This window comes from Pseudonaja textilis, chromosome 5 (genome assembly GCF_049901715.1).
Source record: "Pseudonaja textilis isolate UNSWEBS1 chromosome 5, rPseTex1.2, whole genome shotgun sequence".
Taxonomy (NCBI): domain Eukaryota; kingdom Metazoa; phylum Chordata; class Lepidosauria; order Squamata; family Elapidae; genus Pseudonaja; species Pseudonaja textilis.
The window spans coordinates 25006956-25033763 of NC_141994.1; the positions used below are offsets into that span (position 1 = coordinate 25006956).

At 40.2% G+C, this 26808-nt stretch overlaps 1 protein-coding gene across 11 annotated transcripts in view; it reads right to left on the reverse strand.

Annotated features, from left to right (window-relative positions):
* The window catches only part of MAGI2 (membrane associated guanylate kinase, WW and PDZ domain containing 2), a 566496-nt gene that overhangs the window by 491300 nt on the left and 48388 nt on the right, over positions 1-26808 (reverse strand). For 8 of the 11 annotated variants that reach the window (XM_087934364.1, XM_087934362.1, XM_087934363.1 and 5 more), the window contains exon 2: positions 21961-22014. The exons of the other annotated variants lie outside the window; for them this stretch is intronic. In XM_087934364.1, coding sequence (XP_087790490.1) covers positions 21961-22014 — 54 coding nt within the window. The remainder of the gene's footprint in view (positions 1-21960; positions 22015-26808) is intronic. 11 annotated transcript variants of the gene reach the window in all.

Sequence of the window (26808 nt, forward strand, 5' to 3'; positions counted from 1 at the left end):
AAAGTAGAAGAATCCAATCAAACAAAATATGTCCCAAGGAACCAATGAGTGATTCTTAGGGTGTTAACTTCCTTAATCATCACTGTATACAATTTGTATTTGTGTATTGTGTGGGGTCTTGGTTCTTTTAACTGCTGAGACCCTTTTGCTGAAGTACTTCCTGTGATGACCCAGAGTGTAACACAAATGTAACAAAATCCAAAACGTAAACAAATGTCCTTTAATCTCTCCAACTTGGCCCCATTGTTCAATAATTCTCAGTTGGAGATACAACTTACTCAAAAATAGTCTTTAAAAGAAAGCAATACAGTCCGAACTTAATGAGCAAATAGAGGTGAAATAAAAAACCCAAAACAAACTACAATGAAGGAAATTCCACAACGGACCAGGATAAGTAATTACCAACTTCAAGGAGATAACAAGGCAGTCTGTTGGAAGGACGCCAACCAAGATAACTTCAGCCCAAAATAAAATACGCTTTGCTTCTAGCAACACTGTGTTGTAATTGACTCTCTTACATACTATTCTCCCCAGCTGCATCTAATGAGGGGGATCATGGCCGCTTCCTCTCTGGTGAGCCATGGTGTTTCCTTCTCCGTTCTTCCCTGCATTTCCTAAGATGAAGAGGGGTTGGGCCTGGTTCTTCCTCTGACTGCCCAGCTGGCCTCTGCCCTTCCCCAGCCTCTGGAGCCACACCTCCATTCCCTGTTAGCTGTTCCTCCTCTCCCTCAGAGTCTGACTCTACCAAGGGCATGACACTTCCATAAAAGTTCCTTGATCTGCCTCTCATGTCTGGCTTTGATTGGCATCTATACCAGCCTAGACCCAGTTTGCAGACAATAACAGGGTAGTGAAAATAAATGTCCATTTGCTTGATGTCACCAATGGTTTGGCTACAAAAGACGAAGTTGAAGCAATGAAGTTTAAATTTTGGTGGACATGCAAATGAATAGCAGCATATGATATGTCAGTCACATATGGCCACACTGCAAAATGTTTACCCGTTCCAGCTTTAGAATAATAGAATGACAGACTTGGAAGGGACCTTGGAGGTCTTCTAGTCCAACCTCTGGCTCAAGCAGGTAACCCTACAACATTTCAGACCAATGGTTGTCCAATCTCTTCTTAAAAATGTAGAGGTCAGCTAAAAATGACTGGTTTTAAGTTGGATATTTGTGGACTTTTCCATGATATCACTGATGGAATTTCTTTTATTGTGTTGTATTATTATATTTTATGATCGAAGGTTCATTCTTTCTTGTCATAATGGAAGGCGGGTGATTTAGAAATCAGGAAAAAGCATTTTTGTACCACATCAGATGGAAACATCCCCATTGGAGCTCAACTAATAAATGGTTTACATCCACTCCAAAATACAGATCTATTATAGCAAGAAATCAGTCAGATTCTATTCTCCCAAAGGAACACGACAAGGATAAGGTCAGTTCAGAATTGATTAGGATCACTTGGTTAACAAACCAAATAATGATAACAATCTATGTTCAGGAGTTTAACTGTGATTTACATCTTACAAGCAAAAGCAGTAATGAATCTGAGTGTCAAGATAAGCTTTAAAAAGATTGAATCTTCCTTTTGAAGAATTGTTGTACTTGGATCCTTTTGTAAACTGTCCAAAAGGCAGAGAGCATTTTACACATCATAGATTTTAACAGAGAAAAGAATGAAATCTTAAGATTTGGGCAGGGATCAATAACTATCTTTTCTATAAGACATAAATCTAAATTTTTGTGAACGTTACACTATAATTTCTACTCTAAAAGTCAAATGGGCATTTCATTTCAGTGATATATTGGCATGAAAATGATTTAGGCTTAAAAGCACTTAAAGGAATATTGTTTATGCTTTGCTTTGGCAAAAAGATGATATTATTATTATTATTATTATTTAAAAAGGACAATCCATTCCAAATCCTTTGGTCTGGACCTAAAAACATTTTGTTTTCATTAAATTTCCTAGGTTCCCCCCACCCCCCAGCAATTTAAATGATCTTTCACGTATAGGAGGAAAATAATGATTATGCATTTAATAAGACAAACCTAGCTAATCAAACAGAGAAAATGCAATAATGAGATAGTGAATTTGGAACAGGGACATAGAATTATTTCCCTATACTGTTTTGGAGTCAAATTATAATCCTTGTTAATATTCTACAATAATTGATGAGTTTTGCACATTTTTTTTAGAGAATGAAGATTATATATAATTGGCAAACACATATTATCAGCCAACTGAAATTTAAATGGGATAATTCCATTCACCATGAATGCAGTCTAGCATGTTTCCATTTTGTTTATGCCTTGTAAATGGATGCTGATTTGTAAACCCTGTGAAATAAATGAAGCAGGAGATACCACGAAAAGGTATAAAACAGATTTAACAGATTAACAAAGTTGGAAGGGACCTTGTAGGTCATCTAATCCAACCCCTAAGCAGGAGACCCTACACCATTTCTGACAAAGGGCAGTCCACCAATCTCTTCTTGAAAGTCTCAAGTGATGAAGACTATTTAGTCTTCATCTACATTAGTCAGGCAAAATTACTTAAATTACTTAATTTTAAATTTAATTAATTAATTAATTAAATTACATTACTTAGACAAAAGACTACATTACTTAGACGAGTATTAAAGACAAGGTTATTCTTTGCAAAGTATTAAAAAACAGCAAGAAGTTGAACTACTTTGAAGTGCCGTGTAGATAGTCCTCAATTTGTGACTGCCATCAAGCTGAACATTTATGTTGCTGAGACATTGGTTAAGGGAGTTTTGCCCCATTTTAATACCTTTCTTACCATATTTATCAAAGGAATCACCACAGTTATTAAGTTAGTAACACAGTCATTAAATGAACCCAGCTTCTCCATTGACTTTGCCTGATAGAAATTCACAAAAAATGACCCCTGGGACACTGCAACCATCATAAATTGGAGTCAATTGCCAAGCGTCTTTGATCATGTGGCCACAGAGATGCTGCAATGGTCATGAATGTGAAAAAAATGGTTGTAAGTCACCTTTTTCAGTGCCTTTGTAAGCTCGAAAAGGTCACTAAATGAACTTTTAAAATAGAATTTTATATTCTATTTTATGCTCTTGCTTTATCATAAATGGCTAGTTTTCACTGTTGTGAATCAAATGCCAAATAAATAAATAAATGTTTTCCTGGATAAATTATTTAAGCCACTGTCTTCATTAGAACTTCACTATCATCAGCATGCAGTATAAAAAATTTAGATTTTTGTCTTCTTTTATTTCTGAACCTCTTTTTTTCAATTACATATATTGTAATTATGACATATTATGACATATGATGAATGATGGAAGGAAATTTATAAAGGCCAGGATTACAGCTTGTCCAAATATTTTTTGCATTTTTAAGAAATATGACGTCAGGGAATTTGCACAGCACCTATCCATGTGAAGTCAGAGATGCTGATACAAATTTATAATTTTATCTACAAATAAATATATTTAACCTTCTATTATTTACAGCAGACAAGATATTAGCAATATCATGAGGTAAATCTATGAGGTAAATCATAAAACAGCGCATACAGAAGAAAAAGGCAGGAAAAAAGGGAAACTCCCCCTTTTACACCCAGCAACCAATCACCATGTAGATTACCTCATGCACTCTTCAATCAATCAATTACAACTCTGTGTTCTGGCCCATTGTACAATTTACGGTTCCAGCACCTAATTACATACCATATCTTTTAAAAAAGTTAATTTTTTTGTCTTTTTTCCTTCCTGAATCCTTTTTTCCCCCCAATTAAGTCTTACCTATTATGAACGATGGAAGGAAAATGTATAAAGACCAAGATTACGGCTTGTCCAAATGTCTTTACGCTTAAGAAATATGATAGACAGCTAGAACTAGATCCAGTAGATCCCAACCTCTCTTGAACATGTACTCAGCTAAGCCTCTTAATACATCTGCCCAGGTGGATGACACCAGAGAGAAATCCAATCTAATATTTTCTTCTTTGAAAAGGAAGTTCCCTTACATTTTCTCACCAAAGGAATGTTAATGCATCCTTATAGTCCCTGAACATTATCCTAAAGAGGTTTAAAGCTGCAATTCGTTGCATGCTTAATCAGAAATGGATCATATTTACTGGCGCTTATACACTGGAAAAGAGATTTGATTAAAACCAGCTGAGAAAACATATATATGTGTATGTGTGTGTGTGTGTGTGTGTATGCACTGTGGATTTGGGCTGGAGGGCAGCCAATTTTATTATATGCTGTTATTCCATCTAAAGTCTAGAGTAGATACCAAATAATATATACATATACATATACATATATTTTATTTAATTTATTTGGACAATTTATATTGCCGCTCTCACACATGGTGACTCATATGCATGTATGTATGTATGTATGTATGTATGTATACACACACACACACACACACACACACACACACACATACACACATACATACACATACACACACACATACATACACATCATCATCATCATCATCATCATCATCATTATCATCATCATCATCATCTTTTAACAACCCCATAATCCTTTGCTGGGGCGGAAGTCTGGGCAACTGAATGGAGCTGAGTGTTTACAGGCTGGATACCCTTCCTGTCACCAATGAGGAGTTATATTCAGCATATAAATTCTCAACATGCCCAGAGAAAAAAATATCTGCGTCTACCTAGGATCGAATTCACAGCCTCTTGATTGTGAGGCGATATATAAAATAAGATATATTCTTCCATTCTTTCAAAACAGCTGGATCTGTGGTTTATCTTTTACCAGAGCTTAACAAACTAAATGCATGAGGATAGGCCAATATGAACTGATTTAAGAATAGAATATTGCTATGTGCCGTTTAACCGATGTAGTTTTAAAATTATATTTAATTATTTAGAGCAGTCATAAACCGCTACTAAATAACCATAGATAAACTTCAGTTTGCCAAATATCTTGCCTATTTTTTCTTGGAATAGGAAATCTAAGCAGAATATCCCACCTGGTCTGTTACTCATTAGAGAGTGCAATAAGTACAAATCACAAAACATTGTCACTTATCATATGTAACAATCAGTACTGCCAATGATATGGGACCAATCATTAAAAATAAAGAATATCTCAAAATATTAAGAAAATTAAATGGAAAACAAAATCTGAGACTCTAAACAGAAAGATATTTTTTATGATTATTGTGATAACCTAATTCTGATAAACCTCAGGACGAATGTTTGCATTGGAAGAAATTTGTATTAGGTGTAGGGGTTTGTGATGTGTATTGATGCTTTTTGATGTCTTTGAACATGATGGCTGAATAATTAAAGACACTGAGCTTGTCAGATCAGGTTTGAGATCTGAGCTCTGTGGGACATGGTGAGCTCCCATTCTTGCCTCAGCTACTTTTCCACCTAAACAGTTCAAAAGCATGCAAATGCAAATAGATTAATAAGTATCACTTCAGTGCGTGGGTAGCAGCATTCTATGTGCCTTTGGTGTATAGCCACATTGTCCACATGACCATGGAAATTGTCTTTGGACAATACTGGTCCCTCAGATAAGAAACGGAAATGAGCATTGTGCCCTACAGTTGGACACGATTGGATAGGGGAACTCTCTAGAGGAGAATATTTGTAGGTCACGGTTGAAATGCTACTCTCTGAATTTGGCGGTTTTCTTGCTGTTTATTGATGATGTTACCTAGTTTGAGCCTAATTATTTTTAAATTGATTCTTCATTATGGAAAAAAACCCCATGTAAAATAACTCCAGGGCAACATAAATCCCCAATATTTAAAACAGATTTATGGATGAGTGGAGGATAAATCAAGTTTACAGGTTTACAGAGTAAGAATAGGAATGCATACATATGTATATGTATATAAATAGCATTCAGCTAACTCAGAAATACTTTTTCTCATTCTAACAATCACATGAAAGACACGAGGGTGTGTTTATGTGTTAGCAAACCATATAACTCTTGCTCTGTCTTGAAAGTAAATAATTATTAAACTAACTAAACCCCCTTTAAAAAAAAACCTCTTTCTTTCCCAGATGTGAGTAAAGGCAGCCCTCCTTTTTACAATCACTCTTCTACCTGCTTTGTGAAATGGTTTGATTGTACAAAAAGATACCTTTTCAGTGAAACAAAGCTCCACTGTTAGAACCAAGGTTATGGTAGATTTCTTCTGATTAACTTCAGAGAAACAATTTTCACTAGAATCTCACAGAAAATGGAAACTCCCCGTCTCTGCCTGTAGCCAGAAAGATCCTTATCCACTCACTCTGTCTCCAGCAAATGTTTGTTTATTGACTGGTTTATTTATCATATTTGTATAGCTGCATAGCTCCCAAGATAGTGACTCTGGACAATGTACAGTACTGAATATATAAAAAGGACACATATAAAACAATCACAATTAAAAATGCTGTTAAAAAGGCACATGATCCAGGGAAGACAATGTTAACCCCAGTAAGGAAGCCATCACAAAATCTTTCTGGGTCCCTGGAACCTGCAAAACAGATAAGAGTACCTAGGCAGGTCTTGAGGATGCTTAGGGTCAGATTAAATCAAACTTTCTCCCTGATTGAAAAACAAAGCCAAAATAGATTCTCCCTTTCTCCTGGATCTGCACCAAACAATTAAGGAAGGAAACTCATAGAACAGTTTAGTAAAATTAAATTGGAGTTTTTCTTCTCCGGAAAGAAAATGAATTCATCTCAGCAAAAGGTGTTATCTTAGAAAGGAAGCTGTGAGGCACCGAATGTACTCAATGAACAATCATGTCTGGTAGATTACCTAAGGATGGAGATCAGAGGTGGTATTCAGACGGTTCAGAGTGGCTATAGCATACCGGTTGTGGAAATTTTGACCAGTGTGGAAAACTGGCAAATGCTACCTCTGATTGGCCCCGCCCTGCTATTACCTCTCCCATAGTTCCTTGTTTTTTAGCTCAGATGATTGCCGTGCACATAGAACCAATAGGAAAAAATTTAGAAACCCACCACTGATGGAGATGGACCACTAGAATGCGTAGGGATGGATGTCAGGTTGATGACTCGAGAATATAACAGCCAATCTGGCCCTAGGCATATTTTGGGGGGAACAATATTTCTTCTGTGGGTAGATCTATTGAACAGGAAAAAAACTTAAGTTTCAAAATAAACAAAGCCTCATTAAATTGTGGGTGAATATGCCACGATTGATTGTTCTTTATAAGCATCACATTTATCAGAAGAAATATTCAGCTAATCAGGTGTCAACCTGAGAACTTCTGGTTGAGGAACTAGCAAGCTGAAATTTCCTCTAAAACAACAACTAACACAGCACTCAGAAGAGAAATACTCCTCTGTGTAGAGAAAGAGTTTAAGGATCTCTTGGGTGGCGTTAAATGACTAAAGTAAAATGGAAATATGGAAATGGAAATGGAAGGAAAGGGAAGGGGGAGGGAAAGGGAAGGGAAGGAAAATGTAGGAAGGGAAGGAAAGGAAAATGTAGGAAAGGAAGAGAAGGAAAGGGAAGGCAAGGAAAATGTAGGAAGGGAAGGGAAGGAAGGGAAGAGAAGAGAAGGGAAGGAAAATGTAGGAAGGATAGAAAAGGGAAGGAAAATGTAGGAAGGGAAGGAAAATGTAGGAAGGGAAGGAAAATGTAGGAAGGGAAAGGAAGGGAAGGGAAGGGAAGGGAAGGAAAACATAGGAAGGAAAGGGAAGGGAAGGAAAATGTAGGAAGAGAAGGGAAGGAAGGGAAGAGAAGGGAAGGGAAGGAAAATGTAGGAAGGGAAGGGAAGGGAAGGGAAGGAAAATGTAGGAAGGGAAGGGAAGGAAAGGAAAATATATAGCAAGATACCCAAAGAAAATATCCTATAAGATAGATTATTCACCATTTTTATGAACAATCCTTTCATTCGGAGGACCAAGTAAAATTTGACCTGAAATTTTATGTTCATTAATCTTTTTTTACCAGTATGTTATTGAAATGATTCCTAAACTCATTTAATAACTGCTAGCATGCTCCCTCAAGTGTGTGAGAAGAAAGAAATCTTTAGTTCATCGCCAGGAAGGGGGGGTAAGCCAAACTTATGTGGAGTACAATGTCTCTTGCTTGAGAAAGGGGTTGACTAGAAGACCTCCAAGGTCCCTTCCAACTCTGTTATTCTGTTATATGAAAACGCATATGGACATGAAGCAAAGTAGGACAGTTTGTAAGTGCAGAGAATTATACTAAATGGTGTTCCTAAAAATTAGATTTTATTTATATTTCCTTTTGATTACCTTATATCTGTAACTTCTTTGATTCGGCATTTCTTAATCCCTCTTGGCAGTTCATATTATGCTTTACCCAAGGAAAGAACATGATAGGTGTGTGCATATATAAGCTAAATTTCCTTTTGGCAAATCTAGACAACAAAGATTTAGGAGCCCATTAGAAATGGCAGTGAAAATAAGTTTACCTGGCTTTACAACATCACTTTATTAGGGAACAGGTAGGGGCTTGTTTTATAAATAGGTGTTGACTAAGGCTTAAATTGGAGATATTGATTCAAATGTGCTGATTTTCTATTAGAAAGGGATTTTAATAGCTACTTATGAGGGGCTAAGTTATTTATTCTGGAAGGCACTAGCTTTGCAAAACAGTTTTAATAGAAGCACAGCATCACCAGAAATTTAAATGGAAGTCCAACATGCTTAGAATTTTGGACGACTATTTTATCTTATGTTGAGCCAGTTTATGCACGCACACGCACACACACACACACACACACACACACACACACACCATAAAAGACAACAACAGCAAGACTTCCATATCTATGTCATCTGTCTAAAACAGTGTTTTTTTCAAATTGGTGAAGAAATGAAGCTCCCAAGAATGAAAGTGGCCACATTTGAAAAACAGTGGTTAACCATGTTTGGTTGAAATGCTTCACAATTTCAGACAGTAACTTTTCACTTGATCTGGGACATTTGTCAAAAAAAAAATGCAAACCATCTACATCAGGGGTGCCAAACTCAAGGCCCATGGGCCAGAGGTGGTCTTCAGCAGGTTCTGCCCAGTTCTTGGAGAACTGGTAGCAGAAATTTGGAGTAGTTTGGAGAAATGGCAAATACCGCCTCTGACTGGCCCCGCCCACATCTCTTCTCTGCCTCCCGTTGAGTCCCAGCTGATCTTCTTTGGTTGCCCTGCCCAGGAGAACGGAGCTAAAAAGCAGGTTAGTGGGGTGGGGAGGGAATGGGATTTTGCAGTAACCTTTCCCCAGGAGTAAGCTTCCCCTGCTACGCCCACCAAGCCATGCCCACCAAGCCACGCCCACAGAACCAGTAGTAAAAAAAATTAAATCCCACCACTGGACAGCCTCCTGCAGAAGGGAAGGAAAAAGAAGGAAGGAAGGAAGGAAGGAAGGAAGGAAGGAAGGAAGGAAGGAAGGCGATTATAAAGAGAATGAGGGAGGATGTGAGGGAAGTCCTGCCTTAGCACCTGGCTACCACAGGTGTCCCTGACTTGAGTGACATCGAGCTGGCCACACTCACCCCAGCAATACCCACCCCAGCCCTCTGAAGTCAAATACAACCCCTGATCTACACGAATAGAATGATTTTGCAATAAATTCAAGCCAAGTCCTAAATTAAATCTTTTTAAACATTTGCCTTTAATGTTGTTGTGCAAAGCCAAATTTGCCATTCAGTGCAACCTGAGGACAGCAATTGCTTTACTTATGTATTTATTCTATTTCTATAGCCCAAATGGGGTGGATAGAGGTTATTCTTCCTCCAGATTTAGCCATCCCAATCAGCATGCTCTTGTGTCTCACTTGCAAGAAGCCAAGAACTGTAATTTTACACAGCACCATTTGGGGAAATTTTAATTAAGACTGTATTGCAAACATCTATTTCTGAAAAATCACTTAATATATTCCTATGTGTTTGTTTAAGTGCCCTTTCCTTGGGTCCTCAAGGTGAATAGAGATTTTTATACAAATTAAAAATACAGCAGAGTCTTCTCTAGTGCTGGAAAACGTAACCACCACATAAAAATTATCCAAGAAATACAGCTTCTGACCTGATCCATAATAAATAAGGCCATTTGCTATAGTTTCACAAGTTCCTAAATTACTCAAGGCACTTTGAAAGCACTTAAAAATGACCTTAAACAATTCAATGGAGCAAATGTGCTACCCAAGTCTGATTGCCTTTCAGAAGTACTGGCGTTCTAGGATGGATGAAAATTCTTGCTTATCATCAATAACCTCTCTTTTCTGAATATAATTACTGCATCCATAATTGGGGTTAGGAGCGCTTCACCTGACTAGCTTTGAGATTTAAGCTGGTAAAAAACTAATATCAGCAGAACATCTACCCTGTTTCCCTGAAAATACCTAGCCTGAAAGTAAGTCCTAACTTGATTTTACATGTGCACCCAATATAAACCCTACCCCCAAAATAAGCCCCAATTAAGATCTCTCTCACTCCAGAGCGCATGGGTAAAAATTATGCTAGGTTGGGGATGTGGGGGTGGAGCTGTCCTACTACTTCCCTTTGGACAGCTGTAGCCAGCTCTTGCATACCCCGACACCTGCCTGGCCGGCCCATTTCTTCTGCAGCTCGCAAGGCGTTCCTGAAGGCCTCTGGAGCTGGCAACAAAGCTCTGGATCGATCCAGAGCTCAGTTATGGGCTGCAGAGGCCTTCGGGAAAGCCTTGCCAGCCTCAGAGGAAGTTCCTGAAGGCCTCTGACAGTGAAAAGGAGACCAAGGGCAACATACACAAATGAGGTTAGTCAGTGGATGGTGACTTCCCCGGAAAATAAGACCTGGTGCCTTTTCTATCTATCTATGTACCCGAGAGCTAAATTCTTTATATCATCTTAAGAAAGAACTAAGAAAAGTCTCAGTAAAATTGATGTCAGAACTATTTGTCATTTTCCAAAAAAATAAAATAAAAATAAACACACATAATCATGTAAAGTGAAAGAAAAGATTATAAAAATGAGCAAAATTTGAAAAAAAATCAGTAAAAAACAATGCTGAGCTCTTAAATCTGCCCCATTGTTCCCAACCAATGATTGCAGAAAAGTATTTAAATTGCTTCTAATTACTGCTTTCCCTCAATTTCTTCCCCGGGTGCAGAGTTATATTTTTTTTTAACTTTTTTCTTCACTTGCTTTTCATTCTTGGTTTGATGGACATCCAGCAATCTCTTTTTCTCTCTGGCCAGACTGAACAATTTTCCCATTTACTTTGATCTAATTAGTTAATTAAGCATGTTCCTGTATCATCTTCCAAGCTATTAAAAAGTGAATTGTTAAGATTACATTTCTAGACATTTTTTCCCCAGCAGTTGTGCATGAACATATAATTCCTGTCTCAGAGTTCTTGATATCTGAGACTGTCATTCAGTAGTCTGTCAAATATGAATATGATAAAAGATCTGCGATAAATAAAACATCAGGAAAAATTTGATGGATGTCTCCTAACAGGACAGAATTGAAATGTATGTAGCTGAGATTGTGTAAGAATACTTTACAGCTGATTCTTCCCTCCTTTGGATAATAAAACTACATTACAATTTTTAAATACCTCCTGCCAGGTACATATAAATTAATCAGCCATCATGGAATAGTTGTCAGGATTTGGGCAGTTGCCGTACTTAAATCATGAGTCCTGTCACCCTTGACCCTGGTTTTCCCACCACCACCCCTCTGGGTGTGTCATAATTCATATTCTCCAACAAAACACGTTCATAGCCAAGAGTCATCAATCACATTCTTTGTGATGACCCAAGGGGGCGTGGCACAAAAGCAACAAAGTAACAAAAGTAGGTAAAGTCCTTTTAATTCCTCCAACCTCACCCCAATGTCCAGTTATCATCGGCTGGAGAAAAAACTCTCCCAAGAACAGTTTTTAAAGGGAAGAAATTCCGTCCGAATCCAAAGTATATATAGATTACAAATAAAAGCCAACACAAACCACACTGCAGCAATTAACGAGACAGACAGGTTAAGGAATGGCAGACTTCAAAAGACAACGAAACACACACAGTTGGGAGGATGCCAAAACCCAAATAAGATATGAAAAACAAAGATAATTCATGCTTTGCTTCCAGCAAGGTGCTGTGTGCAAACACCCTTTTTAAATCCTGTTTTCCTAGCTGCAGCTAATGGAGGGAATCAGGGCCCTTTTCTCCCCTGTAACCCACGTTGCTCCCTTCTCCGTTCCTCCCTGCGTGCTCTAGGATGAAGAGGAGGTGGTCTTCCTCTGAATGCCCAGCCAGACTGTGCCCTTCCCCAGTTTCCTCCACAGCCACCGGAGCCACACTCCCACTCCCTGACACCTGCTCAACCTCCCCCTCGGAATCAGATTCCAACAGGACCATGACGTTCTCCAATTAGAGATTTGCATGGTAGTAACTCTGGTAGCTTAGTTATAATCTTTGCAAGATAAAAATGGAATGCACTTTCGGTTCCAAACTGCTTCACTGCTCTTTCAAATTCCTTCCCCTCCCTTGTTTCTGTTCATGGCAACTCTAAAACAGGCATAGAAATGTTTTATGAGTGACAGCAGTATTTAGTTATCTCGTTAGCATAAATCTCTGAAAAATAGCACCATTGAGCCTCCTCCTCCTCCTCACTTCTCCAAATTCACCCCTCTAAATTAGCAGAGCATTGATAATATAGGTAGATCTTGACTCACAGCAGTTGGTTTAGTTATCATTCCAAGATATGACAATACTGAAAAAAAGATTTATGACCGTTTTTCACACTTATGCAGCATCCCCGTGTTCACATGATCAAAATTCAGATGCTCAGCAACCGACTCATATTTAAGACGGTTGCAATGTCCCAGGGTAAGGTTGTAATATGCACCAGCCAAAGTCACTGAATGAATTTCTCACTTAGCGACCACAATTGTTGTCATAAGTCAAGAACTATCTTTCATTTTTCCAGGTAGATTAATATGTCCCATAGGTCCTGCAGATCACAATGTCAAGACATTGATGGCAGTTTGGGCAAGCTTTACCCAGTGGTGGGATTCAATTTTTTTTTACTACTGGTTCTGTGGGTGTGGCTTGGTGGGCGTGGCAGGGGAAGATTACTGCAAAATCCCCACTCCCTCCCTCCACTAACCTGCTTTGCTGCTCCGTTCTTCTGGGCAGGGCAACCAGATCAGCTGGGACTCAACGGGAGGCAGAGAAGAGATGGGGGCAGGGCCAGTCAGAAGTGAGATTTGCCGGTTCTCTGAACTACTCAAAATTTCTACTACCGGTTCTCCAGAACTGATCAGAACCTGCTTGAATACTACCTCTGGCTCTACCTAACCTAAAATACACTCAGGATCCTGCACCCAGGATTTTCGTCCTCTTCCCCCTCTGTGAATGCCCGTCGGATGCTGCACTCTGAATCAAATGCAACTTCTGAATGACTTTTAAAGGGAAACCCTGTGTCAATCATACTGCAGTATTCTAAACACGTCATGATGAAGACTTGAGACTCTTTAGCATGATTCTCCTGTTCCAGGTAGGGTTGGGAAATAAAATAATGACGGCAATAATTCATTTGAATTTATTTCTAAAAAGACTCCAAAACTCTTATAAGAAGATGTAAATTTCAAGAGGCTTATCATGATGAATATGAGAGAGAGAGAGAGAGAGAGAGAGGGAGAAGGGAGGGGAAGGGAGGGGAAAACTGGAAGAGGAGTGGGAAGTAGGAGAGGACGGGGAAGAGGAAAAAGGGGAAGAGGAAGAGTGGGGAAGGGAGAAGAGGAGAGGAGAAGGAAGGGAAAGAAAGGAAAAAGGGGGAAAGAAGGGGAGGGAAGAGAGGAAAGGAGGAAAAGAAGGGAAAGGAGGATGGGGAAGAGGAAAAAGGGGAAAAGGAGGGGTGGGAAGGGAGGATAGGAGAGGAGAAGGAAGAGAAAGAAAACAAGAAAGAGAAGAGAAGAGGAGGGGAGGGGAGAGCGGAGAGGAGCGAAGAGAAAAGATTTTATTTTAGCTCCCAGTTTACCAGACTGTTAGGTAATTTAATATGTGACAGCTATTTTCCAGCAATAAAGGATAATTAGACCCCTTTCTCCCATTTAGTACTTAGCTCTAAAATCTAAAAACACAGCACGTAATTTACTGTATTTTACAAAAATGCTAATGTGTTACAAACAGCAGGATTCAGCGTAAGTATTACAAATCTAAGTTGATATTTGTTAAAAAGTGAAATGCAGTGACATGCTGTTTCAGAAACAAAAAATTAAGGAATTAGTGGAAAAGATTTAGGGTAGGAAAGTAAAATGACAACAATTAACTCTCAAATCTTTCATATTGAGAGATAGATGATAAATAGATAGATAGATAGAGAGATAGATAGATAGAGAGAGAGAGAGACAGAGACAGAGACAGACAGACAGGCAGACAGGCAGCCAGACAGACAAAGAGAGAGAGACTGAGAGAGAAAGAGAGAGACAGAGAGAAGAACTCAAATTAAAAATAGCAACTGGAAGGAATTAAATCAAAGATAAGTAGTATATATGTTGTATTTAAGAAAGTCAACAAAAGCTCCTCAGAATGACAATACACAAAATAGTGTTTATACCTAACATAGCATATTATAATTCACAGTAAACAAAGCTTTCTTAATAACATAATAATAATAGTACAATATAAATGATACACTGTTAAAAATAAGATTCGCATCTTTCCTTCCTGGAACTGAAGTCTAATCCAACATGGGTACTCAGGTCTACTACAAGTGGTGGGAGAAAGGAAAGTTTAGAGTGATGGGAAGTGAATTTTCATTCCGAACTTCCAATGAAGGACGAAATTCAACAAAAGTCACCATCACCCTAAATGTGAAATCATTGTGTCTGAGAGACTTCTGCAGTTAGGATTGTGATAGACTCTAAGGTTGGAATTATAGGCCCTTAAGTAAACTCAGGGTTGGGCTGCTGGGGGGGTTTGCAGGGGTTTGGGAGAGCCCCGATCTAAGATACTGTGCAGTTTGGAGAACCCCCAAATCCCACTCCTGGTAGGCCCCGCCCCTCCCAGGAGTCCCCACACGGCCCGTTTAGGATGCAGGTAAGTGCAGGGCCCATGTGGAGGCTCAGGGAGGGTGAAAAATGGGCCCGTTTTCAGCTTCCAGAGAGCCTCTGGAGCCCGGGGAGGTCGTTTTCACCCTCCCAGAAGCTTGAGAAAAGCTTCTGGAACCCAGGAAAGGCAAAAATGCCACACACACACACACACACACGCCATGGTGTAGGAGACTGACTAGGCCATGCCCACCATGGCCACTCCCACCCAACAACCAGGCAGAGAACCCTTTGCTAAAATTTTTGAAGCCCACCCCTGAGTAGACTACAGATACCACAGCTGAAGCTCGAAGACTTTGGCCACCAAATGAGAAGAGAGGACTCCTTGGAGAAGACTCAGATGTTGGGAAAGAGAAGGAAGGCAGAAGGAAAAGGGGAGAGCAGAGGATGAGATGGCTAGATGGTGTCATCAACCCAAGGAACATGAATTTGGGCAGACTTGGAGAGACAATGGAAGACAGGGGAGCCTGGCATGCTATGGTCCATGGAATTTGTAAGAGTTGGACATGACTCAGTGAGTGAAGAACAATATCAAGGTAGTCCCAAAGGTGCTTTTTTCATCCTTCCATTCCCCACTGTCAGAGCTGAAGAAGCTTCTTGGATGAGAAGCAAAATGTCTCCAAAGAAAAACCAAGAAAGTCCAGTTGCCTCCTGAAAAAAGCACCTTTGAGACAACCAAGACCTGGAGGACTGAGAATCTCTACAAACATCAAAGTAGACTACAACAATCACCATTGTATGTTCCTCTAATTCAAACCAGATTTTGTTTTTTGTTTTTATTTCTGGGTATGGAGGATTCCCTGGGAAGAATGGCTGTGATTTGTCTGTCAGGCAGGCAAGCAAATAAATGAAACAAGTGTTGGTTGCCCAAAAGGCTATCCATCCTTAAAGGGAAAGGTTCCCCTCGCACATGCGTGATAGTCATTTCCATCTCTAGGGGGTGGTGCTCATCTCCATTACAAACCTGAAAAGCCAGCACTGTCCGAAGACATCTCCGTGGTCATGTGGCCGGCATGACTAAATGCCTTCGAAGGCACATGGAACGCTGTTCCCTTCCCACCAAAGGGGTCCCTATGTTTCTACTTGCATTTTTTACATGCTTTCGAACTGCTAGGTTGGCAGAAGCTGGGATAAAGTAACGGGAGTTCACTCTGTTACATGGTTCTAGGGGTTTGAACTGCCAAACTGCCGACCTTTCTGATTGACAAGCTCAGTGTCTTAGCCACTGAGTCACCGCATCCCTTCAATCCACCCTTAGGTAGGTTCAATTGTTCTTAATTGTTCTTTGCCTGATCTTGTTCACCACCATGCAAAATCTGCCCACCCAGATGTGTTACTTCAGGGCTGATGTCAGAAAATAGAAATTGCTTATGCTGTTTGTGGTTGCATCCTGTTTTTCTAGTCAGGAGTGGGGTAATTAGAGCATTTCCAGGTTCTGCTATAAAACTGGCAACACCTAAGGACACACTTTCCTTCCTTGTCCTGAGTTTCAAGGAGACTCGTAATGAGTGTGCGATCCTTTTTGTGTTTTCTAGTCAGAAGTGCTTAAGGAAGGTGTGTCTATAACGCTACGTTAATGCACAGAAACTAAGAAAAGGACTTAAATAATGTGCTTCATTGTTTCCAGGAATGGTTGAGTTCCCCTCCATGAGTAATTTTTCAAAAAAGGATCCGGGTGGTAAACAGAAGAAAGATGGTAAACATTTGTCACAGGTTCTCAAAACATCTGATGAAGGGGTTTTTTTGTGAATTATCTGGTATCAACGAGGCTTATCTGGGTTCCTGGTGTCTTCCCAACTATGTGTGTTTTGCTGGGCTTTCAAGCCTGCAATTCCTTATCCTGCCCTGTCAAGTTAATTACTGCAGCATGGTTTTTGTGGATTTTTATTTACAATTTGTATGTACAAATTGTTTTCAGACTGAATTTCCTCCACTTAAAGACTGTTCTTGGGAGAGATTTTTCTCCAGCTGAAGGTAACCTGGACACTGGGGGCAAAGTTTGAGGTACTAAAGAGACTCTTCTTACTTATGTGACTGTGTTGCCTTTGTGCCACACCCCGGGTCATCACACTCTGTCTCTGTTGTTAGCATCTGATGTATTACACAGGTTTGTTTAAAGACAGATGATATATACATTTTGTCATTTGTATTATTTGCAAAGGAAGCAATTGTTTTAAGTAAAGGCTCAGTCAGTCAAAAAAAGTTTGTTTGCCCTAGCTTGAAAATTATTAAGAAAAGAGTGAGAAGCAGCTATCTTTCAGACTGTTGAACAGGTAACTCGATTTATGACCACAATTAAGCCCAAATTTTCTGTTGCTAAGCAAGAAATTTGTTAAGAGAGTTTTGCCCCATTTTATGGCTTGTCTTGCCACCTTTGTTAAGTGAATCACTGAAGTTCTTAAATTAGTCACTCGGTTGTTAAGTGAGTATGGACTCCTCCCTTAACTTTCTTGTCAGAAGGTTGCAAAAAGGGATCAGGTGATCCCCGGACACTGCAATTGTGATAAATGGGAATCCGTTGTCAAGCATCTGAATGTAAATCATGTGAACCATGCGGATGCTGCAATGGTTGCAAGTGTGAAAAATGGTTGTAAGTCACTTTTTTCAGTGCTGTTGTAACTTCGAATAGCCACTAAGGGATCTGTTGTAAGTCGAGGAGTACCTGTATTATGGAAGAACAATGCCAGTATCTCTTTGATAGCAATTACAATGTTTTTTTTTCAAAATAAGGTCCAAAAAAAAAAAAAGATTGAATCCAAAAGATATTTTGCTCTGAATTTCCCATTAATGGCTAAAAAGAAAGATAGTGGAATATTTTTAAAAGACACACATACAGACATATTTTACTATCAAATGTTAATCTGATCAGAGATAATTTTTGCCTCAAAAATAATTAATCCAGGGAAATTCTGCATCCCCCCGTTGGATCTAATTATCTACAGTGGTACTTTGGTACAAAACAGTATACAGGGGAAAGGTTTAAAAATTATCCTCATGGTTCCCAGAAAACAACCTGCACTTAAACATCAGCAAGACAAAAGGAGATGGTGTTAGACTTCTGGAAGAAGAGAGAGGAACCTGCCCCACTTTACACTGAGGGGGGAATGTGTGGGGAGAGTTTCCCCCTTTAAATTCCTGAGAGTCTACCTCAGTAAAGATCTCACTTGGAAAACCAGCACAACCCAGGTGGCCAGAAAGGCCCAACAAAGACTCCATTTCCTTAGGGTCTCGTGAAACAACAAAGTGGAAAAATGTCTGATGACCTCCTTTTACCGGTCCACAATAGAAAGCGTCCTCTCATATTGCATGACGGTGTGGTATGCTGGCTTGACAGCCATGGATAGAAAGACACTACAGAGGGTGGTGAGCACAGCACAAAGCATTGTGGGCTGTTCCCTGATACCACTAGATGACCTCACTAGGTCTCGCTGCCTTAGAAGGAAAATCCTCAGGGACAACTCACACCTTGGTTAGCACTTCTTCACTCTCCTACCATCAGGTAGGAGATAGAGAAGTGGAGCCAGCTGCACCAACAGGCTGAAGAACAGTTTCTACCCATGGGCTGTCAGACTTCTGAACGGAAATTAAGTTCATGTCAACATAGTGTGATAGACTTGTGGGGCTGGTGCATTGGGCAACAAGGTCACATAGTGTAATAAGATTGGGACTGGGTTAGGGACTTCTGTCCTCACTGTGAGTTGTGTTGGGTGTGTGTGTGTGCACAAAGGAAGGCTCAGCCAATCTCATTGTACACATGTTGTACCCTGACAATAAAGGTAAAAAAGGTAATAATAACTCGACTGCTTTAAAACTCATCAAGTTTGGTACTCAATGCATTTTGACACAAATATTTTGTCCCAATACTCATCGTTTGTTTAGTATTCAACCCACAAACTAGAATTTCTCGGTGTCGGCTACCTTGTGACTCACTGCATTATTCCTTATGGGGAAAAAATTGTTTGTTACTTATCATTTTTGGTACTAACTGCACCTCCCAGAAGCTATTAACAATGAGTGCTGAGTACTGTAGTTATATCAAAGGGCATATTTCAAAATAAATGGTGGAAACAGATGGCATTTGTGCTATGGATGCAAGCTTCTCCCCAAACCATCTAAACAGAGAAACAAGCATTTTAGTGACAGTCCTGACAGTGTGCAATTGTTCAATGCACATCAAGGTAACATCATGATTAAATCAAATCAGACAGGCAACATAACATGTACATTTTATAGATAAGGAAAAGTTATTCAGAGAAATGATAATTAAGCAGAAGAAACTGATAGGGAAGGTTTCTGATATGACTAGTAAATCCTAAATTATTTGCATCAGCTACATATATAGAATTTCAAAACTTTGAGAACATGCTCAATTTAAAGCATTAGATATATATTTTAATGTCTTTGGGATTATTTTAATATAGTTGGAAAATGAAGGTCACCCAAAACAAAATGCACCTGTTATGTGTCACATTTTGAAAACAGATAATTGTATGTAACCCTGTAAAAAATTATTAGGTTTCCTGACTTCATTCAGTAGCTTTTTGAGGGCATATTAAACAACTTCCACAAATCCATATCTATTTCTATCTATTTATGAGAAGAATCAAGATCTATGAATTCTGGCAGGTGATTGGAAGAGATATGTTAGTCATGCATTTAAGGTCATGCAGTATATCTTTTTAATTTGGGATACCAAAGTTTATTTAACTTGAAAAATAGAAGCGTGCAGTCTGAGAAAGATGAAAAACATGTGAGTAAGCAAGCTATCGTTTAATTAACCAGATGGGTAAGGAAAGCAATTAAGCCGTACAATATAAGCAATGGGCCAATATAATATTGCATAATAAAATATTAAAGAATACATATCTGCTATAACCATTTCTAACAGAAACCCACAGAACAAAATGTAATTAAAACCATTAGACATTTCAATTAAAAGTGCCCAGGACATAAATATCATCAATAATTAAACAGCTAAAAATGTCTGACAAGCAAAGTCACTGGAGAAACCAGATTGACTTAACAACCATGTTGCTCATTTAAGAAATGCAGTGCTTCACTTAACAACCATGGCAAGAATGGTCACAAGATGGGGTCAAACTCACTGAACAACTGTCTCGCTCCGCAAGATAAATCTTGGGCTCAATTGTGGTTATAAGTTGAGGACTACCTCCATGAATGCTTTATCCTTGTGTACCCAGTGGTGGGGTTTAGCTAGTTCACACCGAACTGGTTGTTCAATTACTCAACCGCCCATACTCAGCTATCAAAGTGGATCTTGGGTCCTGTGCTGCACTGCAATGGAGAAACAGGCAATGGAGTGGCCGGCATGAGGGAAGGAGAAGCTCAGCGCAGCACCCAGGATCCACTTTGATAGTGTGTGTGGGGGGGAGGGCAATAATTTGCCTGGCCAAACTAACTGCGGAGTCTCCCCTACATTGGGCCCAGCTCCGATTGTGCTGCCAACTTAATTCCTCACCCTTCTCACTTTTGCCCACAGATTGACCAACATCCCCTGCACACAGCTCCACGGGGAGGAGGGAATCCCTCCCTCCACTTCCCCGCAATGCTTCACCTTCCCGTGCAAGCTCTTGGGAGCATCAACTCTTTGTCTTTATGGTAACCCCGCTCCTCGTTCCTCAGAAACCTTGCCTCTTAAAGGAGCCATGTCCAGAAGGCTGAAAACAGCCGTGAGACCAATGTGCAGACCAGCACCCTTGGAATTTCCACTCTTTGGCAAATGGTGGAAATTTAACAACTGGTTTGCCCAGGGTCAGGTCAGCCATCACAGGAAGCTTGTCCTGCATGTGTGGCAGAGGTGGAGGATGGGGATGGGCCATGCCTCCCACAACAGCCAACCTGACCCTGGGCGAACAGGTTGTTCAATTTTTTGAAGCGCACCACTGTGCGTACCTCTTTATTTATTTCTAAGTAGGCTGGCCTGCTTCTGTCATAAAATTTTATGAACATGAGATTGTCAGGCTATTAAAGAACAGAGGTGGGTGTGAAGGCAAATATACGTGTCCAAGGATAATGATGGCAGATTGAATTTGGGTCATCCAATGTGAGTGTGTTTGAATTTTCTTAGTGATCTTGTGTGATGACCCAGGGCGTGGCACAAAGGCAACACAGTCAGATAAGCAAGAAGACTCCCTTTATTAGTTCCAACTTTGTCCCCAATGTCCAGGTTACCTTCGGGCTGGAGAAAAACTCTCCCAGGAACAGTCTTTGACTGCAGAGAATTAAGTCCAAAACATGAGCAACACAAACTGTAACTTAAAGTCCAAACTGAAGTAATTAGTTTGGCAGGGCAGGAGCAAAAATTTCAGACTTGAAGGCACAGCAAAACTCACACAGTTGGGAAGACGCCAGGAAGACAGATAAGCCACAACGATACAAGGTAAAGTCACGTTTGTTCCCAGCAGCCTGCCGCATACAGTCTGCCTTTCTTATCAACTGTCTTCCCAGCTGTGGCTAATGAAGGGAATCAGGGCCTTTTCCTCTCCCATAACCCACGCCACCCACATTGCTCTCTTCTCTGTTCATCCCTGCATATCCTAGGATGAAGAGGGGGTGGGCCTGGGTCTTCCTCTGAACTCCCTCTCCCTTGTTCTACCTCTCCCTGCTCTTCCCAGCAACACCTTGCCCTTCCCGAGCCTCCTGCACGGCCAATGGAACCAAACTCCCATTCCCTGTCAGCTGTCTGGCTTCCTCCTTGGATTCAGACTGACAGGAGCATGACACCTTGACACTCAGAAAAGGAACAGGTGAAGTAAAATAAAAATCTAACAATTAAGGATAAGTTAGGATGCCTATTCTCTCCCCATAGGTGGGTATCTCATTTATTCAACATGAAACAAAAAATATATATTATTAGATAGGGAGCCTTACCACTGCTCAGGACTTCCGAGGGCTGGAAGAGGGCTGTTATCCTGCGTTTTCCACCTGGAAAAATACAGATAAGACTGGAAAAATATTGGAAGGACTGGTGTCCATAAGACCATGTTTAGGAAGTTTCATGATAGGGGCTCCATGAACTTAATATAATCCCACCTCAAAGTTCCATGAGATAAGCACAAATGTCTTAGCATTCTTGCAATGCAGAGGGCTCAATACATGGATAAGTTCTGCCATAGTCAAAGTTTAACTTCACCCATCATAAAGGAAGAGATTTGCTAGAACTGGAAGATAAAAATCATTGCTAGAATGGGAAGAAAAAGTGCAGCACTCAGTCCCACTATGCAATTTTACAAAAAAGATGATCTGATATTGCAACTACAGGTAGTCCTCAGGTTAACCACAATTGAGCCCAAAATTTATGTTGCTAAGCGAGACATTTGTTAAGTGAGTTTTGACCTTTTTTACGACTTCCCTGGTCACTGTTGTTAAGTGAATCACTGCCGTTGTTAAGTTAATCATACAGTTGTTGAGTGAATCTGGTTTCCTCCTTGACTTTGCACCTGAACATCAGCAAGACAAAGGAGATGGTGTTAGAATTCTGGAAGAAGAGAGAGGAACCTGCCCCACTTTACACTGAGGGGGGAATGTGTGGAGAGAGTTTCCTCCTTTAAATTCCTGAGAGTCTACCTCAGCAAAGATCTCACCTGGAAAGCCAACACAACCCAGGTGGCCAGAAAGGCCCAACAAAGACTCCATTTCCTTGGGATCTGCGAAAGAACAAAGTGGAACAATGACTGATGACCTCTTTTTACCGGTCCACAATAGAAAGCGTCCAATCACATTGCAGGATGGTATGGTATGCTGGCTTGACAGCCGTGGATAGAAAGACATTACAGAGGGTGGTAAGGTTAGCACAAAACATTGTGGGCTGTTCCCTGATACCACTAGATGACCTCACTAGGTTTCGCTGCCTTAGAAGAGTGAGGAAAATCCTCAGGGATGACTCACACCCTGGTCAGCACTTCTTCACTTTCCTACCATCAGGTAGGAGACAGAGAAGCAGAGCCAGCTGCACCAACAGGCTGAAGAACAGTTTCTACCCGTGGGCTGTCAGACTCCTGAATGGAAAATAACTTCATGTCAACATAGTAGGATAGACTTGAGGGGCTGGCACATTGTGCAACAAGGTCACATAGTGCAATACGGTTGGGACTGCGTTAGGGACTTCTTTCCTCCCTGTGAGTTGTGTTGGGGGGGTTGCACAAAGGGAGGCTCAGTCAATCTCATTGTACACATGTTGTACCCTGACAATAAAGGTAATAATAGCTCAACTGCTTTAAAACTCATCGAAATTAATACTCAATGCATTTTCACACAAATATTTTTTCCCAGTAGTCACCATTTGTTTAGTACTCAACCCACAAACTAGAATTTCTCGGTGTTGGCTACCTTGTGACTCACTGCATTATTCCTTATGGGAAAAATTTGTTTGATACTTATCATTTTTGGTACTCCCTGCACCTCCCGGAAGCTATTAACAATGAGTACTAAGTACTGTAGTTATATCAAGGGACATATTTCAAAATAAATGTCAACATAGTAGGATAGAGTTGTAGGGCCGGCGCGTTGTGCAACAAGTCCATATAGTGTAACAAGATTGGGACTGGGTTAGGGACTTCTGTCCTCACTGTGAGTTGTGTTTGGGGGGCGTGTTGCACAAAGGGAGACTCAGCCAATCTATTTGTATATATGTTGTACTCTGGCACTAAAGGTTGATTTGATTTGAAATATGAGTCAGTTGCCAAGGGCCTGAATTTTGATCATGGGAAGGCTCCAATCATAGTATGGGTGAACCATGGTCCTAAGACACTTGTTTCAGTGATGTTGTTAGGATTCCGGCAGTTACACCAAATAAATCACGAGCCTCAAGTCACACTACGAAAAGTAAAGCACATTTATTTGAAGGTAACATTCTATGTCTGGAATTTACCTGGGCATAGCCAACTCTGAGATACGTAATTCACTGTCTTCCTTAATCCTGCTTTCCCACCCACCCCTTGGGGTGTATCATCCAATGAAACACGTCCATAGCCAAGAGTCATTAATCATGCTCTCCAATTAGATTTTTGTGTGGCAGAAGCTTCAGTCATCTAATCAGTCTTTGAAGAAAATATGAATGGAATGTACTTTCGATTCCACACCACCATCTGCTCTTTGAAACTCCGCACCCTTCTTTCTGTTGTCAACCATAAAACATGTATACAAAATGTTTTATGAGTTGACAGATGTTGTAACTTTGAACAGTCACTAAATGAACTGTTGTAAGTTGAGGACTACCTACCTATAAAGGTAGTCCTCAACTTACAAAAGATGGTTTAGGGGCCGTTTGAAGTTACAACATCACTGAAAAAAGTGACTTGTGACCATTTTTCACACTTATGACTGTGATCATGTGATTTACATATGGATGCTTGACAACAGACTCACATTTATGATGGTTGCATTGTACTGGGGTACCATGATCCCCTTTTGCGACCTTCTGACAAACAACATCAATAGGGGAAGCCAGATTCACTTAACAACTGTGTGACTAACTTAACAATTGCAGTGATTTACTTAACAACTGTGGCAAGAAAGGTTGTAAAACAGGGCAAAACTCATTTAACAACTGTCTCGCTTAGCAACAGAAATTTTGGACTCAGTTATGGTCATAGGTTGAGGACTACCTATAGTCTAGAACTGTATGAAAATTTAAGAGTAATTAAGAACAAACACAGAGACTTCAAAAACCTCAAGTAGCCCAATCCAACGAATTAAATAAGAGTAACCAACTTGTTGCGATTAAAGGAGTAACACAATCCAATCCAATCAAAAAGTAATCAAATCATATCAGATGGGTACATCTTAATTCCCATTATTTTGCCGGTCAAGATTCTAGCATATAGTGTGAAAACACACCCAAAGGGGCGTGGCACAAAGGCAACACAGTCAGATAATGGGTAGGAGTCCCTTTATTAGCTCTAACTTTGCCCCCAATTTCCTGGTTACCTTCTGGCTGAAGAAAAATTCTCCCAGGAACAGCCTTTGGCTGCAGAGAATCAAGTACAAAACATGCTCAACAAAAACTGTAACTTTAAGTCCAATCAAGGCAAAATGAGGTAATTAGTTTGGCAGGGCAGGAGCAAGAATTCCAGACGTGAAGGCACAGGAATAACCCAACACGGTTGGGAAGTCACCAGGAACACAGATAAGCAAAGTTGACACAAGATAAGCTCACGTTTGCTCCCAGCAGCTGCCACACACAGCCTGCATTTCTTTTAAAATCTCTTCCCAGCTATGGCTAATGAAGGGAATCAGGGCCCTTTCATCCCCCATAAGCCATGCGACCCACATTGCTCTCTTCTCCTTTCCTCCTTGCATGGTCTAGGATGAAGAGGGGGGTGGGCCTGGGTCTTCTTCTGAATTCCCTCTCCGTCTTCCCTGCTCTGCCCAGCCAGACTTTGCCCTTCCCCAGTTTCCTTCACAGGTGGAGCCACACTCTCACTGTCTTCGTCTTCCTCCTTGGATTCAGACTCCGACAGGGGCATGACATATAGCTAACGCTCTCCTAGAGATATACACAAAGCTGAAATCTGATTAACTTTGCCAAAACTTCAGCATTTTTTTTCAAGGACCCCTAACTGAAGGACATAAAATTATGGTTTTGGAGACATGATGATTACAGATATTACATGGAATGTAGCCTGAGGGAAAACAACGGTATTTCCCAAATTTCTATCACAATATCTGTGGCTTTTAATCTCTGGCTACAGATAGATGAGGGAGTTTTTCTATGGAATGTTGGTATAAAAATTGCGGCGATAAACTCATTTTATTTTATTTTTTAGCCTGCTTTTCATTTCTGGTCAAGTACATTTTCAAGAGACTCCATTGTTTGGAAACCCACATATTCCTTGGTTAATAGTAATACCATTTGATCTTCAGCTGCTTGAAAAATACAAACAAAAGCCCTCTGCTTAATAGATCTCAGGAAAGCAAAATTGAGATGCAATGGACAAAATCTGTTCGTACTGTAAATATCTTCCCATGCATAAAATCCAGTTTGCCAATTTACAAAGGAGTAAGATGCTTAAAATTTCTAAGCTACACATGCATAAACTATGACCATATTATATTATACATGTATAAAATGTATAAAACAGTATATACTCATATGTCTAAAATCCTGTTCAGATTTAATTGGCATTCAACTTCTGTTCAAAAGCCCCCGGTAAATTTCTGGCTCTCCTCATCTTAGCTTCAGTAAGAGAGGGGACTGAATCATTTATTTGTAACAATCCCAAATTACCACTGAGCATAATTTATGTTGTGGAGCCAACCATACACCACAAAAAAGAGTTTTAAATGTTTGAATTTTGCAAGGCTGTTTACCATGTTAGGTGGCTCAAAAGCAAGACTCAGGGAAAAACAAAACAGAAAAAGTCTCCTGATTTAACAAGGGGTTGGACTAGAAGACCTCCAAGGTCCCTTCCAGCTTGATATTCTGATAGTTTGAAGAGCCTCATGAGGTCATGAATCACTTAAAATGGGGACTTCAGCCTGAATTTTTTATACAAATCCGATTAGCCCTTGCCTTCTGACTCTCTTTTATTCTGAAATATATGCAAAATATATTCATGCGGTTTATGTAAAGCAGGGGTGTCAAACTCAAGACCTGCGGTTCTGGCCCACAGGGTTGGACTGGAAATATCAAAGGACCGGCCCATGGTGCCTCTGGTGGCTAAAATGGGCTGCGTGTGCCCCCCCCAGCCTCGTCTTCACCCTCAATGGCCTCCTGCA